The sequence below is a fragment of the Delphinus delphis genome, chromosome 19, assembly GCF_949987515.2.
Source record: "Delphinus delphis chromosome 19, mDelDel1.2, whole genome shotgun sequence".
Lineage (NCBI taxonomy): Eukaryota > Metazoa > Chordata > Mammalia > Artiodactyla > Delphinidae > Delphinus > Delphinus delphis.
This window is the reverse complement of record NC_082701.1, coordinates 50,774,181-50,791,672: the sequence shown is the minus strand read 5'-3', so window position 1 is coordinate 50,791,672 and position 17,492 is coordinate 50,774,181. Positions and strand designations below refer to the sequence as shown.

The following is a 17,492-nucleotide window of genomic DNA, read 5'->3' as shown; positions in this document are numbered from 1 at the left end:
TCCTCAGACCTCCCTTCAAGCCCCAGCCTAGACTCCTGCTCTCCAGGCTTGTTTCAAGCCTGCTCTCCAGGCTTGTTCCAGGTCTTCCAGGCAGTCTTCTAGGCAATCCCTCTCCACGGAGTCCCCAATTCACCATTGACTCCAAGGGGTGTCACTCTCCCACACCAGTTCTTTTACAGTCACTTGTTCTCACATGTTTGTATTCCAGTTTTTCCTTCTATTTACCCAGTCCCCCCCACCCCACCCCCAGGCTCTCAAGTTCGATCTCACTCCACCTGACCTTCCCTCTCACAGCTGAGGTTCTGGGTGGTGATGATGGCAATGCTGCCCAACACGACCCCTGCCCCCATGATGTCAGAAGGTGCCACGGTCTCATAGAGCACATAATACTGCAGCATCAGAGCCACCACCACCTCAGAGTGCAGGACGGCACACACCAGGGCAGGGTGGGCCTTGGTGACCGCATAACTGACAGACACAAAGGAGACCAGGGCGAGGATCCCCACTGCCCCCACACAGCTCCAACTCAGAGGATCATTAGGCAACACGGGGGTCTGCAGCAGAAAGAGGCCTGGCACGGAGCCCACCAGCCCCACCAAGCCAAACAGGAAGGCCACTGTTAGTAGGCAGGAGGGGAAGTCCAGGGAGCGATACACCAGGAGGCCCAGCGACAGTGCCAGGCCACCCAGGAAAGTGAGCACATAGCCCAGGGCAGTGTAGAGGCCTGTGGTCCCCTCCTGCAGTGTCCCTAGTCCAGGTCCCAGGATGATGATGAGTCCCAGGGTGCTGCCCAACAAGCCACACCAGTCATAGCCACTGAGACGCTGGCTCTCGAAGCAGAGGGCAAGGAGAGCAGAGCAGACGGTGGAAGAACCTTTGCGGATGGTGGCAGCATTGCCAGCGGGCACCACCTGAACCGCACTGTAGGCGCATCCGATGCTGAGGACGTTGAACAGGGCATGGAGGCAGGCCCGGCCCCGGACATCGGGAGGTCCTAAGAGGGGGTCACCACGCAGTTTCAGCAGCAGGGCAATAGGGAGGTGGAAGAGGCATCGACAGATGAGCAGCTCCAACGAGGGTAAGTGGGAAGCCTGGTAAGCCATACGGGAGAAGGGGCCCACGAAGCCAGCGGGCAGGCCCCCACCCAGCAGGGCCACGAGCAGGCCCTTGGTGACATCAGAGGGCCGGCAGCGCTGGTGCGAGGGGAGGCTGGACGGAGTGGAGGGCGGTGATGGCTGGGTGAAGTCGGGCAGGTTGAAGTAGGGGTGACAGCCAGCCTGTTAGGGAGAAAGGAGCGCGGGCATTAGGGCAGCCATAGTCCAGGGGACCAGGGGTAGGGCGAATGTCAGGCTGGGTTCTGGGACCATGTAGGGCAGTAGAAGGGCAGGCTGTCTTGCCGAGGAACTCTTGGGAGCTAGAAAGGGCCTGAAAAATGGATGAGGTGGTACAGTGTGGGTCTGGAGCCTCTAAAGCAGGAAGCAGGGAGTGAGCAGTCCTGGAGCATCGTGTTTCTCTGGGTAAGTTGTTCCCGGGAGGAGAAAAAGAGGACCCAGGGATGCTCTGTTGGTTTGAGGAAGGGGAGGCGGCCTCAGATGCTGTGTATCTGTGTGATGTCACAGGTTCCAGGGACATCTGGGAACACCATTATGAATTTTGCTTGTGGGTGTCTAGGAAAGCTGGGAAGTTTTAGAGAAGGAGGGGGAAGGGAGCAGCCAGGAGCTACAGGGAAGGGGGCTGTGCGCCCCTGCGCCCCACACTCACCATCTTTCCCTTGGACTTCCTCCTCTCCTCCTGGCTCAGGGGCCCTGGGCCCTTCAGAGCTCCAGCCATTGTGAGCTGGTTGGAGGGGTGGCGGAGTTCTTCCCTGGAACCTCCCTGAGGTGGGGGTGGGCAGATTTTCTCAATGTTTCCAACTCTGCTTGCTTTACATTTTTGTGACTCCAAAGTCTGTCTGATTCTTTTTTTCCTCTTTTCAACTACCTCTGTGATGAGATATCTTCGGTTTTTAGTTAATTTATTTATGTCTTGCCCGATTTCCGAAAGGTTTTATGGAAAGGACCTCTGAGGGCCAGCTCCTCTTTCTCCTGAGTTTTGAATTTTTGAACACCTGGGAGGAGTCTCTGGGACTGTCCCTCTGGAGTTTCAGGAATGTGTTTCTCCTCTGTGTGCTTCCACCTGGTGGTGTTGGTGCTGTCCCAGGAGGTCCACACCAAGTCCTCTGCATTTACGCAGAGTATATACATGTGGATGTTTCTGCCGGTGGGAACAAAATAGCAAGCTGCGTGTTCATCTGCGCTGGTAGCCATTTACGTGTACCTGTTCTGTAGGGCTGGGGCGTTCCCAGCTCGCGGCCTGGGGGGTCGGGGGGGGGCCCCTGTGCATTTCTGGAGAGGGAGCGTGTGTGTGTCTGTGTGTGTGTGTCTGTGTGTGTGTTTCTCCAGGGCTGCCCCTTTGAGTGTGTTGAGCCTGGGTCTGCGGGTCCCATTGGGCCTGATTGTGAGCCTGCCACGTTGTGTGTCTGCGGAGAGGGTGTGCGTGCTCTGGGCGGTGTGCACCACTGAGTGAAGAGCGTGCAGGGGGCGGGGGGGGGAACCCCTTCCCAGGGAGTGGGTGGTCGTGCGGCCCCGCGCCGCTGCTGCTGCAGCCAGGCCCGCGCCTAGCTCGGTGCCCACCCGTCCGGCCGCCCTGCGTGGCGCCGTTCCCTTCCCGGGATCGGTCCGGGCGCAGGCCGTCGGGCGCGCTCGCCCCGAGCCCGAGCCCGGAGCCTGGTGTCTGTGCCTGCTGCGCTGCGCCAGCCTCCTCTCGGCGGCGGCGGCGGCGGCGGCGCTGGGGGGGTACTGTTTCCGGGGGTGGGGGTGGGGGTAGGACCGGGGCGGGGGGAGCCGATGATGTCAGCGGCGGCGGCGGCGGCGGCGGCGGCGGCGGGGCCGGGCCGGGGCCGGGCGCTGGGGGGGCCGGGGCCGGAGCCGGAGCCGGAGCTGGAGGCGGGCGAAACCGGAGCGGCCGGTGGCGGCCACGGTGATGAGTCGGGCCTGGCGGACGCGGCGCCATCGCAGTCAGGTGGGCCCCGGGGCGAACCGGGCAGGGCCAGGGCGGACCGGAGCCAACAGCCGGGCCCCCTCCCCGCTGCCCGGTGCCGCGGGGGCCCGGGCCACGTCCCGTGCCGCGACCGCTCCCCTTTCGGGTTGACCTGGGGGCTCAGGGGTCGGGGGCTGAATCTGGCCCCGCCTCCAGGCGCGCACGGCGCTGGGGGGGGGCCGACTAAGGGGGCCCGGGTACGGCGTCCGACCCAGCGGCGGCCGGGGGGCGCGATCGCCTGGGGCCGTGGAAAGGGCCGCGCTCATTCCCCGCTTGAAGGGTTAATTCTGCAGCCCAGTGTCCCCCTCCCCCTGTGGGGCACGTTGGGGTGGGGCGGGGCGGGTGTGAGCCCGGGCCGGCGCTGCAAGCCGCTGGGAGGGCGATGGCGTAGGAGCCAGGCAGGGGGGTGGGGGGAGGGGTGGGCCGCCGAGTGCCCTAGAGTTGGGGTGTGCGGGGTGCGCAGGGCGAGCAGGCGACCCGGAGCCGCCGCGCCGTCGGGGCAGGGTTGTGGCTGTGAGTCCTGGAGCTTGTGTGTCTCCTCCTGTGTTGTGGGGCAAGGTAAACCTCTCCTGGTCACCACTGTTGGCTGGTGCGGCAGCCAGGGGTCCTGCAGGGCTCTCCCGGGCTATGGGGACAGAAAGCCAGACAGAGAGAGTCCAGTGTTGTGGGGCAGAATTACAAGATGTGGCCCTGTGGCTTTGGGTGACAGGTCCGCATTTGAAGCCGGGCACAGTACCGGCGGAGTTTGCTAGGTGTGGGGTTTCATGTTTTACACCGGCGTGTGTTTTCTTGCACATATGTCTGGCGCTGCACATATGAACTATTTGGGAACTGTTGTTTTCTGCGTAGCTGGCGAGGGGTAAGTGCTGTGGAGGGCGCCGGACTGCAGGGTGTTGTGTGCCCAGCTGGAGAGGGCAGTTGTGTACCCTTGAGTCTGAGTGGGAAGGTGTCGGGTCCGGTCCCGTTCATGCGGCCCCGCTGAGGTGTGGTCCAGTCTCGGAGAGGATGGCCCGCTGGATGGGTTCTTGGGTCCATGTGACGATCAGGTGGCACAGGGGAGGGAGGGCGCGGGGGGATGCATGTCTAGAACTCAGGTCCCGCGGGTCGTGCAGGAAGTGAGAAGCCCCAGGGTGTGTCTCAGGTACCCCTAGGGCGGCTGGCACCAGTGTGAGGGGCCCTGGGTGGAACATGCAGGTTGTGTTTATGGGATGGGGGGGCAGCCGAGCGAGGGGAAGGTTGTGTGTTTGCGACATTCCCTACGGGATTCTTTTGTGACGTCGTTTGTGGGAGCCCATCTGTGCTGTTGGGCTGGGAAGCAAGCTGGTCAGAAAACACTTGTGGGGAGGGCGATGGCGTGACAAGGGCCGTGTGGGCCTCGGACTCTGGAGATCAGCCGTGAGCTGTGTGTGCGTGCCTGCCTCTGCGTGTTGGAGTGGCCGTGTGGGGCTGCTGTGGGGATATGTTATGAAGAAGGAGGGGAGATAAATATGGGGCAGAGCAAGGGCAGCAGGCGGGAGGCCTGGGTGTTGTCGGGCAGCCCAGCTAGTCTGTGCAGGGTCTGTGCGCTAGCCCCTCGCCGGCCCGCCCAGCGCGTCAGGGTCACCGGGTGGAGAGGCCTGGCGGCTGCGAGGAAACTCAACTTGGACGGAGCAGCTCCTTGGCCATGTTTATGTAAAGGCCGGGTGTGACTCTTGTCACTGAAATGGAAAAAAGAAACATGAAGTTTTCAGTCTCCTCCTGCTTCAACCCTCTCTCTGCCCCCTTGCAGGGATCTCTGCTATTCTGTCTCTTCTGTGATGCACACTGGGCCCCTCCTGCGACCGTGGAAGGGTCTGGGAATGGAATTTGCTCACTAGGCAGATTCCTCAGAACAGGTTTTCCTCACCTTTGGGGCCCAGGCCCTTCTGTAGATGTGTGTGTGTGTGTGTGTGTGTGTGTATGTGTGTGTGTGTGTGTGTGTGTGTGTGTGTGTGTGTGTGTGTTCCAAGTGTACATATCGCTGTGGTCTGCCCCTGGCCTGGCGGGGAGGGTGCGTGTGCATGGGGGCAGGGAGGACACTACGGCCAGGCCCCCCCCACTGCGTGGGGGCGTGCTGGCTATGTCAGGCCTGCACAACAGGTGCACCACGGCCTGGTGGAGGGCAAGGAGGCCTAGACTAGAACTGAGGAGTTCGGGCCCTACCCCTTCCTCGCTGGCACCTTCCCTAAGTGAGCCTCAGTTCCTCATCTTTAAAATGGGGCTAATCACCTGCCCTGTCCGTCTTCCAACAGGGCTGTAGGTAGGTAGCACATGGAAAACATACCTGGAAAGTAGCTACAGTCTGGGGACTATGCCTGTGCCAGCCACTGTCAGCCCTCTGCCAGCACTGAGCCCCTTCCTGGGGCTTGGTTAATAACAACAGTAAACACTTATTTAACACTGTGCACCAGGCACTGTCCTCAGTGCTTTTACGTATGGTCACTCATTTAGTCCTCCCAGCGCCGCGTGGAAGTAGGAGTTCTAAGTACCTCCCTTTTTCAAATGAGCCAGCCGAGGCCCAGGGAAGTAATTTGCCCAAAGCCACTTAGCTAGTAAGAAGTAAAGCTGGATTTGAACCCAGCCAGTCTGATTCCAGATCATGTGCTCTTTATATGTGTCCTCTACTGCCCTTTTGAAGCTTTCTGTGGGCCTCTCTGTGCACCACCCCCGCCAAACACACACGCACTTCTGCCCAATTTCTGCAGAACTTAACACCTGCACCAGTCCATTTCAGAAGACTGGTGTGTTTAAACAGTGACTTAGGGAGTCTCAGCCTGGGAGGGAGAACCTAGCATCCACTGCTGGATACTGGCCACAGGAGCACAAAACGTTGATGAACCAGGCAAAGGAGAGATTGTTCTTGTCCTGAGGGTCAGGGAGGGCCAAGAGGAAGATGGCATTTGAGGTAGATCTTAACATTTTGGAGGGATTTGGGGAAGAGGCTGGGGGGAAGGTTGTATTTCTAGCAGGAGAACCAGCATGGGCGAGGGCATGGAGGTGTGGGACTGCTGGGGTTGGAGAGCACAGCGTGTGCTTAAGGGGAGACTCATGCAACGCAAGAATAGAGAGGAAGATGGGAATTAGACTCGAATGCTCAGCTGAGGAATTTGAGCTTTATTCCGGAGTGGAGGCCCGAGAAGGTTTCTGAGCCCAGGAGCGATGCCACCTGAGCTGCTTCGGGGCCGTTGATCCTCAGTGAGAGGAAGGCTGGATGGTGGAAGCTAAGACCAGAAGCAGGGGACGAGCTGGGAGGCCATGGCCTTGGACCATGAGTGTTAACAAGGCCCTGAGCTAGTTTGGGGGCCAGAGGCAGGTTAGAGGGAAGGTTTCCAGAGCCATTCCCAAGCTGGGCTGCAGGGAATTCCCTGGCAGTCTAGTGGTTAGGACTCCACACTCTCACTGCTGAGGGCCCAGGTTCGATCCCTGGTCAGGAAACTAAAATCCCCTAAGCCGCACAGCATGGCCAAAAAAGAAAACAAAAAACAAAAAAAACTGGGTTGCATATTTGACCAGACTCAGTGGCTGCTGGATGTGGAGAGTGAGGGAAAGGGTGGAGTCAGATATGACACAGTTACCATTTAGCACGTGAGACCTCGCGTGGTGATTTCGGTAGCCCGCTGGCCCCGGCAGTGTGGCAGAGGGAAGGACCCTGCATCTGGGTTCACACAGGCCTGGATTTGAATTTTGACTCTGCTGCTCACAAGCTGTGTGACCTTGAGCAAGGTAAATCCCTCTGTGAGCTTCAGTTTCCTCATCTGTAAAATTGGGATAAAATAAATGCCAACTTTGGGTGGCTGAGGAAACCATTAAATGAGGCAACGCCTGTAAAGCCCTGGAGGTAAATCAGGCAAAGCGTGAGCACCCTGGAAGTGGTCAAGTTACGCTCGCCACCCCCAGCTCCTGGCCAAGTCAGGCCAGGACTGAGGATGGCGTCCTTCCTGAAAGTGGACACACTCCAGGACGACTTGAAGAAAGCAGGTTCATTCATTTACCCCAAATGTTTTTGATCTCCCACTATGTATCAGGCACTGTTCTAAGCACTGGAGGTAGCAGTGAACAAAGCAGAGAAAAATCTCTCCCTCCCCTGGAGCTTGCAGTCTAGCGATGAATGAACAGTATGTCTTACTAAATGCCAAGGAGGAAAATAAAGTAGGGGAGAGGGAATAGGGAGTTTGGGGAGGTACGGGGCGGCCAGGGAGGGCCTTGGGGGAAGGTGACTTTTGAGTCAAGGCTTAAAGGAGGTGGGGCAGCAAGGCATGAGGCTACCTGAGGAAAGAACATTCCAGGCAGAGGGAACAGCAAGAGGTGGAGTGTATCTGGTGGCAGCCCTCAGATCTGCACCTCAGTCACACCTCTAAGATCACACAGCCAGTTAAGAGTAGAGAAATGGTAAAAACAAACTAAAAACCACAGAGCCATCAAACCTACCCTGAAGCCTGATTTCTGCCCCTTTTTCTTCACCACTTCCCCCCACCATTTTCCGGGACTGAGTTCCAAGATGATAATTAGAGCTAGCACTTCCTGAGCATTTGCCGCATGGCAGGCACTCTTCTACGTACTGCCAGTCATCAGCTCGTTTATTCTTTACAACCCTATGTAGTGGGCGCTTCTCATTATCCCCACCTCATTGACAAGGAAACTGACATACAGAGAGGTTAAGTAACTTGCCCAGGGTCCCATAACTAGTGTCTTCTCCACCTCCCATAAACCCTTGCAGGGCAGTGGCCTCTGGTGGGGCAGTTGAACTCAGGAGAGCAGGGTCCAAACCCAGCTTGGTTAGCAGTGAGACCAGGGGCAAATCACCCTGTCACTACGTTCTCTCTACCTGCAAGTGTGGTGTCTAGAGTATTTAAAGCCTCAAGTTTCCTCATCTGTAAAATGGGTTTGACACTAGCCCCTGCCTCACTGTGGTCCTTTTGAGTGTTGAGATAATGCAGATAAAATGCTTAGCACTGGATTTGGCACATAATATTTTTCTCATCAATGGCAGCTCCAAGTACCATGATGATGATGGTTCTAGATGATCTCCAAGGGCCAGGCCAGCCTTGGACCTCTGTGGTTCTAAAAAGCCTTGATAGGCCTTGTCCAAATATCTTGGCAGTCAGCACACAGCCATGCCTCAGTAGGCCCCAAGCCCATATGGCTGTGCAGGTGGGCAGGCCTGGCCAAGGGGGTGAGTGGGGGCCAGAATCAAGCCTTGCTGTGCGTGGCCTTTTCCTCTATTTTTTTCCCCTTCCTCTAATTTCCACGAAGATCCTAGATGGGCTGGTGGCGGCCCTAGTGGGTGCTGTTGAAAGAAAAACATAACTGTTTTCCTGTACACTCAACTCATGACACTTCTGACACGAAATGTGTGGGTTTTTCTCCCCACACTGACCAGTTCTCTGACACTAGCTGGGTGTCCTATAATTCAGTTCAATTCCGATACTGTCTGCCTGGAGAGAGCATCAGATCCCAGAGGTTAAGGGCTCATTCCCACAAGACTGCCCCCACTTCAGATACCAGTTTGCAAGCCCAGACCTCCTGTAGTTTTTTTTTGTTTTAAAACTTTTAGTTTTATTTTATTTTATTTAGTTTTTTGGCCGTGCTGCGCGGCCTGTGGGATCTTAGTTCCCCGACCAGGGATTGAACCCGTGACCCCTGCAGTGGCAGCACAGAGTCCTAACGACTGGACCACCAGGGAATTCCCCAGACCTCCTGTACTTCTGACTGACCATCAAGACATCAGGCTTTCTCATGACCCCGTCCTCAGACTTGATAATTTGCTAGGATGGCTTACAGAACTGAGGGAAATACTTACATTTATTGGTTTATTATATAATAAAGGATATGATAATAGCCAAATGAAGAGGTACGGAGGGCGAGGTCTGGAAGGGTCCGAGGACAGGAACTTCTGTCTTCACAAAGTTGGGGTGCACTACCCTCTCGCCATGGGGATGTGTTTAGCAACCAGAAGCTCTCTGAACCCCATATTTCAGGGACTTTTATGGAGGCCTCATCACACAGGCATGATCGATTATTACCTGAGTCTCCAGGCCCTCTTCTCTCCCCAGAGGCAGTGGGGGACTGGGGCTGAAAGTTCCAAACTTCTAATCATGGCTCTGTCTTTCTGGTGACCAGCCCGCATCCGGGATCCCACCAAGAGTCGCCTCATTAGAACAAGAGACTCTCCTATCACCCAGGAAATTCCAAGGAGTTTAGGAGCTTAATGTCAAGAACTGGGCTCAAAGACCAAATGTTAGAGTAAGATTCTCCTAGCACCCCTGTTACTTGGGAAATTACAAGAGTTTTAGGAGCTCTGTGTCAGCAATGGGGACAAAGACCAAATATATTACAGTTGACCCTCGAACAGTGTGCGGGTTAGGGGCGCAGACCGTCCACGCAGTGGAAAATCCAAGTATAGCCTTACAATCGGGCCTCCGTATCCAAGGTTCCGCGTCCTCGGATTCAACCAACCTCGGATCGTGTAGTGCTGTCATATTTACCATTGAAAAAAATCCACGTGTAAGTGGACCTGTGCAGTTCAAACCTATGTTGTTCAAGGGTCAACTTTATTTCTTGTTATATCACAGTATCACAGCTGTAAACATGTCCTTCATCCTGATGTGATATAATCAAGAACGCAGGCTTTTGAGCTGAACTTCCTGGCATCAGATCCCAGCCCTGCTACCAACTGGTCATATATCCTTGGGCAGCTACCTAGCATCTCCGAGCCTCAGCCTGTCACTTTAAAGTCAAGAAGCTAACTGCTACCTTTTAGGGTAGTGATGAGGAACAAATGGGGTAATGCAAGTAAAAGCATCAACTCTTGGGGGTCCCTGTTGGCTGGTGGCTGTCACAGAAGGGAGTGGGAGGCCTTGCTCTCTTTCCCCATTTTACAAACAGAACTGAACACCAAACCGCGAACGGGGCCCCTTCCCCTGGATTCCTGACCCACCTGCAATCCAGCAACTCAACTGATGGAGAGGCATTTGACCTAGGTGTGTGCCTGACAGTCGGGGCTGTTAGAACTTTTGAATATCACCCCTGTTTACCACCCTCCTCGTCCTCCAGGAGAGGGCTCAGAGCAATCTTTCGGGAACATGAAATGGGCTGTGGAGGGCAGGCAACTTAGTCCAGATAGTATGAGTAATAAATGGGAAGAGAGCGTCTTCTGGGGGGGTGGGAATTGTATGAGGAAGTCCTGACGCAGGACACCTCGGAGGTCATGTGTGACTCAGGACGTGCGCAAGGGGAGGGCTCCCAGGCTTCATGGAGGGTTCATGAGAGGGGCCAAGAGCTCTGCTCTCAGGTCAAGAGGCCTGGGTCTGTGAACAGGCCCCACCTGTCATGACCAGCTCTGTGTGTCTTTGGCTAAGTTACTTTATGGCTCTGGAATTGAGATCTTCAACTGAAAAATTAGCCCCCAAAGCCGAGGCTGCGAGGTGCTTTCTGGGCAGTGACCACCACAGCTCACATTTGGGCTGCCTGCTATTCCTTTTGGATGAGCCTCCCAGCAAGAGTGAGATAGGGGTTGCATTCCCCACCCTCCCCTTTTTAAGCCAAAGTCCTAAAGCCACCAGCTGTCAGAATAAGGAGTGGGACCCAAGCTTCCTCACTTCCGGTCTGGTGGCCTTTTAGCGCCCTTCAGAGATTGGAGCAAGCTGGCACGTGTGCAAGAGTTCGTGGTCTTCAGTGGTCACCTGGCACCTAGGCCAGAAACCCCCTCTAAGATTTAATGTCAAGAGGTCCTCTCCTAATTTGAATATCTAGCAGCTTGGTCCAATGAAAAAGCTCAGACAAATCTATCTTGATATGTAAATGAGACTATTATAGTGAAAGACAACATGCAAATCTTTGATTTCCTTTGAGCCCCGAAGGTTGGGCCAAAGGGACTTGAGAGTGATCCAGCAGGCTTCCCTGGACCTACGGGATTGAACTGTGCTCCTGGATTGTTTTGAGGCAAATTGGGAATATGCAAATTATCTTGTTCCTGTACTTCTGGGGGCCAGCAGCACAAGGCTTTGCAATAATTTGTGTGAACTCCTGGGTCCAACTGGAGGCAGCTCAGCAAATAACCTCTCGGGCTCCCAGGGGGGTCAGGGTCTGCAGAGCAGCCTGGGCCTCGTTGGCCCTGCACACTGCGCCACCCCCCACCTCCTGGGTCCCCTCCCGTCCGGTTCCCTTATTGAGGACGGGGTTTCTGTTTCCCCACAGAGGGAAGAGGCCCGGCAGAAGGGACTCGCTGAGCCACCCCCGCTCTGCTCCATGTTGGCTGTGCTCTCAGGTGAGGTGGTGCGAGAGGTCTGCCCCGCGGGAGGCTGGGCCTGAGGCAGCAGGCCAGCAGAGCAGCCGTGTTGTCCAGGCCGGGGAGTCCTGAGAAATGGTCAGCAGAGGCTGTGGGGCCTCCCTCCCCCTCCCAGTGGGAGAGGGGTGATCATTGCTTACCTCGCTAGTCTGTGGCTTGGAAGTCTTGACCCCTGACCTTCATCAAGACCTGAGGTATTCCTGGCCTCTACCAGCCCCCGACGTTTGACACACGGGCGTTGGATGCTGGCCGGACGTGGGGTGGCTAAGGTTAACCCCTCACTTCCGTGACCAGAAGTCAGTCAGCATTCCACCCGTCTCTGGCCAACAGCCCCCAACCCCCTCCCAGCTCACCTCTGATTTTAGAGGCCCCCGCCCTCTGCCCAGCCTCTGAGATCCTCCCCTGGCCTCTTCTCCTCCATCTAGGCTGGCGCCATGCCCCCCCCAGCAGAGGTGACAGACCCGTCCCATGCCCCCGCCGTCCTGCGCCAGCTCAATGAGCAGCGGCTCCGTGGCCTCTTCTGTGACGTCACCCTCATAGCCGGAGACACCAAGTTCCCTGCTCACCGCAGCGTCCTGGCTGCTTCTAGTCCCTTCTTCAGAGAGGCCCTGCTCGCTTCAGCCCCACTGCCCCTCCCACCAATTACTGGGGGCTCTGCCCCCAACCCTGCCTCCACCACAGCTTCTTCCTCCTCCTCCTCTTCCTCCTCCTCTCCCCCTCCACCCTCACCTCCCGCTTCATCCCCACCCCGGGTCCTGGAGCTGCCAGGTGTCCCAGCAGCTGCCTTCTCTGATGTCCTCAATTTCATCTACAGTGCCCGGCTGGCACTACCTGGTGGTGGAGGGGACGGGGCAGCCGTGGCAGAGATCGGCGCTCTGGGGCGGCGTCTGGGCATCTCCCGCCTGCAGGGCCTGGGGGAGGGAGGTGATGCCTGGGCACCTCCTGCCCCAGCCCCCATGGCCACCTCGCAGCCTGAAGAAGACAACTTCGGGCCTGGGCCTAGGCCAGCCGGGGAGTGGGAGGGTGACAGGGCTGAGGCCCAGGCCCCTGACTCACAGCCTCCCCTGCCCCGGCGGCCCCTCCCCTGCCCCCGATGTGGGAAAAGCTTCATCCATCCCAAGCGGCTGCAGACCCATGAGGCACAGTGTCGTAGGGGGGCCAGCACTCGGGGGTCTGCAGGGCTGGGAGCCGGGGGCTCTGGCCCCAGTGGCCCTTCAGGAGTGGACGCCTCAGCCCTGCCCCCACCAGTGGGCTTCCGAGGTGGTCCCGAGCACGTGGTGAAGGTGGTGGGCGGCCACGTGCTGTACGTGTGCGCGGCCTGTGAGCGTTCCTACGTGACCCTGTCCAGCCTGAAGCGGCACAGCAATGTACACTCGTGGCGGAGGAAGTACCCCTGCCGCTACTGTGAGAAGGTGTTCGCCCTGGCTGAGTACCGTACCAAGCACGAGGTGTGGCACACCGGGGAACGCAGGTGAGTGGCCTGCACGGCCGGGGATGGTGGGGGGAGGGGTCACATGGGACCTTGTCCACTCAGGGATCACAGGGACAAGGGAGAGAATGGGCAGAGCATGGGGCCTAGAAACTCATCCTGAGACGCCTGCTCACCCACTAGCCCCTGCTCACCTGCTTTCCATCACTCACCCTTCTGCCTCCCTTCAGCCCCGTTTCCTTCCGCTGATGTTTATTAGCACCTCCAGGTGTCACGTCCTGGCTTGGTGATGTGGAAGAGACCGAGGAAGAGAAAGTTGCTTCATGGGACAGGACTAGGGAGCTCAGGCATGTCCAGCAACAGCTGTAATGCACCCCTGTTCATAAGACATTTCCCCCTTCTGTCATGTGAGCTTCAGAAGAAGGCTTTGGGAGGTAGGCAAGGTGTGTGATTATTCCCAGTTCACAGACGAACAGCTGAGGCCTGGCATCTCACAGCCAGTGGGGGGCACTGTACTGGGACTGGTGTCCTTTCTGAGGCTGGCAGGGTGAGACAAGCAGCCTTTAAGGAGGGTGAGCAAATGGCTGGGGCAGTTCAAGGTCTGAGTGGAGGCAGGAGAGGACGTGGGAAGCTGAGGCCGTAGCTTCACGGCCCCTGACTCAACTGGCTCTGGCCCTGCCCTGTTCCATGCCATCCTGGCCCAGGTACCAGTGCATCTTCTGCTGGGAGACCTTTGTCACCTACTATAACCTGAAGACCCACCAGCGAGCCTTCCATGGCATTAGCCCGGGCCTCCTAGCCAGTGAGAAGACGCCCAATGGAGGCTATAAGCCCAAGCTCAATACCCTCAAGCTGTACCGCCTGCTCCCCATGCGGGCGGCCAAGCGGCCCTACAAGACCTACAGCCAGGGAGCCCCCGAGGCCCCCCTTTCTCCGAGCCTCAACACTCCGGCCCCTGCGGCAATGCCGGCCAGCCCACCACCCGGACCCCCACCTGCCCCAGAGCCTGGCCCCCCACCGTCTGTCATCACTTTTGCCCACCCAGCTCCCTCTGTCATTGTACACGGGGGTAGCACCAGTGGTGGAGCAGGGAGTGGGCCGGCCAGCACAGGGGGGGCCCAAGCTGCCTCAGTCATCACTTACACTGCTCCGCCACGGCCCCCCAAAAAACGTGAGTACCCACCTCCTCCCCCTGTGCCTGCAGCTGCCCCAGCCAGCCCAGCCCCAGCTGGCAGCCCAGCCACAGCCACGGAGGAGGCCAAGGGCCGGAACCCACGGGCCACAAGGACTCTGACCTACACGGCCAAGCCAGCTGGTGGGCTTGGCGGGGGCGGGGGTCCCCCTGCAGGGCCTGGCCGGGGTCCCTCTCAGCTGCAGGCTCCACCTCCACTGTGTCAGATCACTGTACGAATCGGTGAGGAGGCTATTGTCAAGCGCCGCATCTCAGAAACTGACCTGCGTCCCGGGGAGCTGAGCGGAGAGGAGATGGAGGAGAGCGAGGAGGAGGATGAAGAGGAGGACGAGGAGGAGGACGAGGAGGATGAGGAGGACGAGGAGGAGTCGAAGGCTGGCGGGGAGGACCAGCTCTGGAGGCCCTACTACTCGTACAAGCCCAAACGCAAGGCTGGAGCCGCAGGCCCGGGCAGCAGCGGGGGCGGCGGGATGCCCAGAGGCCGCCGGCCGCCTCGCTGGAGACAGAAGCTGGAACGGAGGAGCTGGGAGGAGACCCCGGCGGCCGAGGGCCCCGCAGGGCGTGCCCGTGGCGAGCGGAGGCACCGCTGCGGGGACTGTGCCCAGACATTTGCCACCCTGAGGAAGCTGCGCAAGCACCAGGAGGCCCACGGCGGGGGCTCCCACAACTCTCGGGCTGGACGGAAGCCTTCCACCCGCTTCGCCTGCCCTCACTGCGCCAAGGTGTGCAAGACGGCAGCCGCCCTGAGCCGCCACGGGCAGAGGCATGCTGCCGAGCGGCCCGGGGGTACCCCCACGCCTGTCATTGCCTACTCCAAGGGCTGCGTTGGCACCCGAGCCGGGGACGTCAAGGAGGAGGCTCCCCAAGAGATGCAAGTCTCCTCATCCAGTGGGGAGGCGGGTGGCGGGAGCGCTGCTGCTGAGGAAGCTTCCAAAACCGCCTCGCTCCAGGACCCTGTCATCTCAGGGGGGGCGGAGCCCTCAGTGGTGGCAGGAGGGGGTACCTATGCATACCCACCTGTGCAGGAATTTCCACTGGCTCTGATCGGGAGCGGCCGGGAATCTGGCAGTGGCAGGGGAAAAGCTGGGAGTGAGGGGCCAGTGGGGGCTGGGCGGGGGGACCGGATGGAGGGGATGGGGGCTGCCAAAGTCACCTTCTACCCTGAGCCCTACCCACTCGTCTATGGGCCCCAGCTTCTTGCCGCCTACCCTTACAACTTCAGCAACTTGGCCGCTCTCCCAGTTGCTCTTAACATGGTCCTACCTGATGAGAAGGGTGGGGGGGCCCTTCCCTTCCTACCAGGGGTCTTTGGCTACGCAGTCAACCCTCAAGCAGCACCCCCTACCCCTCCAACTCCACCGCCCCCAACTCTCCCTCCACCAGTCCCCCCTAAGGGAGAAGGGGAAAGGGCAGGGGTTGAAAGAACCCAGAAGGGAGATGTGGGGTGAGCTCTGGGCCCAGATCCCCCCTTTCACCAGATGCCACCCTCCCTGAACCCCCGCCACTACCAGCTCCCTGGCCTCCCTGCCCCTTGGGAGCCCCTCCACACTCTTGTGCAGGGACTTGGGGGCCTCTGGAGCTCAGGGGTCAGGCTGCTTTGTGTGAGATTGTAGTTTTCCCACCACCTGGGAAGGGATCTTTGGTGGTTCCCCTCTCAGTTCTCCTCCAGGGAATGGCCTCCGTGAGGGGCAGGGCCAGCTCCCATCCCTTCTCCAGCCCTTGGGGCAACTGAGCAATATACTTAAATGAATCTCTACTCATAGCCCCCACCAGCTCTGAATGTCTAACCCGCCCCCCTGATTCGTAAACCTAGGGGGAAACCATCTCTCTCACCTAATGTTCCCCCCTCGTTCTGAAGCTTTCTCTAAGCCCTTGCCCAGATGCTTCCCAGCACATTCCATCCTTTGTGGCCCAGGGCCTGGACCAGACCATTGTGATACCTGACACTTACTCACCTGGGAGTATGGCTTTGGATTCCATTCTCCCCAGCGGTGGGTTTCTGTGCCCATTTCCTTCACATTAAGATGCCATCCCTTCCTTGGCTTCCATGCCTTTGGATCTTCCATATTCCTCCTTATACTCCTAGACTCTGGAGATGGCCTCTCCCATCCAGGTCAAGGAGGTGCTGGGGGGAGGGCTACCTATCTGTTCCATGGCTGAGTACTTTCCCAGCCCAGGGCAGCACCAATCTCAGCCCTACTTTGACCCTCAAATCTCGTGAGCCCCAGACTCTTCCAAGGCAAAAGAAGTAGGTAGATTGCACCTCTTCCTGCCTCTACATATGGCCTCTTCTGGGCTAAACCAGATTTGGGGGCCAGGAGGGAGGAGCTCTATATGGGATGGGGAAGGGAATCTACTTTCTCCCTGTTTTTTTTCCCGATGGTTTCTCCCAGACTAGACCAAATAGCCAGAAAAATGGATGGGGGTTGGATGGGTGGGTAAGCCCAAGATTTGCACATGACCTCCCATCCTTACCTTAACCTCCTTTTTTCCCCCAGTATCACTTCCCTCACCAATCACTCCAGATGGTTTTTGGTGAACCATCCTACTCCCTTGGTGGGCTTTGGGGTATCCCCACCAACTTTCCCTGCAAAATAGCACCTTACACCCCATCTTTGACTCAGTTCCCCACGCCCAAAGATCCCAGCCTAGGGATGGGGTACAGGGACCTTGTAAGTCCCTAATCCCTAATTTGCACTAGTTAACCCTGGTCAGGGGTCCCTATGTTTCCTTCCAGTGGGGGAGTTGAAGAAATGTTTGCTCCTAATTCTCTTTGATAACTGGGCCTCCCCACTCTGTGATTGGATGAACATTTTCCATCCACCCACCTCCCCCCCCAGAAAAAAAAAAAACAGCTCACGAGGGGAGAGCCAGTTTGGGGGAGCAAATTTGAAAAATGGGAATTAGAGGAGTGCAGTTTAAAAAGGGGAAAAGTTGTCATCAAAATGGCAGCCTTTTTCTCAGCTACTGTTTTTTGGGGCCAAGATGGCTGCCCTCTCAACTGATGCTGAAAGGGCAAGATCATGGCTTTTGGAGGGAGGGGGTTTGGGGGGAGGGACAGGACCAACCTCCTGCCTCTTCTCGCCCTCCCAGCATACGGAAAGGGGAGGTTTTCGACAGGCTCCCTGAATGTTAACCACGGAGGAGTGTCGCTCCTTCACTCCTCCTCTGTCTCTTTGCACTTTTCTTGGTCTTGGCCACAGTCCGAGTGAAGAGTTTCCTACTGAATGTACCATACCGAGTTCCAATTTTTAAGGGGGAGAAAAGTTTAAAACGGGGAAAAATGCAAAAAAAAAAAAAAAATCACAAAAAAAATCCCCACAAATCTTGTTTCTGGCACTTTAGAAAAACTGCGAATAAAAGTACATAATAAAGAATACATATATATCTACACACAAATTATATATATAAAATATATATATATATATATATATATATATATATATATATATATATATATATATATATATATATATATATACACAGCG

The 17,492-nt window shown here is 57.3% G+C and overlaps 2 protein-coding genes across 2 annotated transcripts; one reads left to right on the top strand and one right to left on the bottom strand.

Annotated features, from left to right (window-relative positions):
- Nucleotides 1-237: 237 nt before the first annotated feature.
- SLC35G6 (solute carrier family 35 member G6) lies at nt 238-3,051 on the bottom strand. Its single transcript, XM_069540065.1, has 3 exons — nt 2,673-3,051; nt 1,765-1,836; nt 238-1,279 (listed from the first exon to the last, which is right to left on the bottom strand). Exons 1-3 carry the CDS (start codon nt 3,049-3,051, stop codon nt 267-269), a joined length of 1,464 nt encoding a protein of 487 aa, XP_069396166.1. The 3' UTR covers nt 238-266.
- ZBTB4 (zinc finger and BTB domain containing 4) lies at nt 2,930-17,354 on the top strand. The gene is made up of 4 exons (XM_059997567.1): nt 2,930-3,060; nt 11,293-11,362; nt 11,809-12,854; nt 13,517-17,354. The coding sequence occupies exons 3-4, from the start codon at nt 11,818-11,820 to the stop codon at nt 15,450-15,452; spliced, it is 2,973 nt and encodes a 990-aa protein (XP_059853550.1). The 5' UTR covers nt 2,930-3,060; nt 11,293-11,362; nt 11,809-11,817; the 3' UTR covers nt 15,453-17,354.
- The last annotated feature ends 138 nt before the right edge of the window (nt 17,355-17,492 follow it).

Coding starts and splice junctions, on each gene's coding strand:
- SLC35G6 (XM_069540065.1), bottom strand. CDS start 3,051: ATGGCGCCGCGTCCGCCAGGCCCGACTCATCACCGTGGCCGCCACCGG. Junction 1,837..2,672: donor CACGCAGGGCGGCCGGACGG/GTGGGCACCGAG, acceptor CCCTCCAACCAG/CTCACAATGGCTGGAGCTCT. Junction 1,280..1,764: donor GGAGGAAGTCCAAGGGAAAG/ATGGTGAGTGTG, acceptor TTTCTCCCTAAC/AGGCTGGCTGTCACCCCTAC.
- ZBTB4 (XM_059997567.1), top strand. CDS start 11,818: ATGCCCCCCCCAGCAGAGGTGACAGACCCGTCCCATGCCCCCGCCGTC. Junction 12,855..13,516: donor TGGCACACCGGGGAACGCAG/GTGAGTGGCCTG, acceptor ATCCTGGCCCAG/GTACCAGTGCATCTTCTGCT.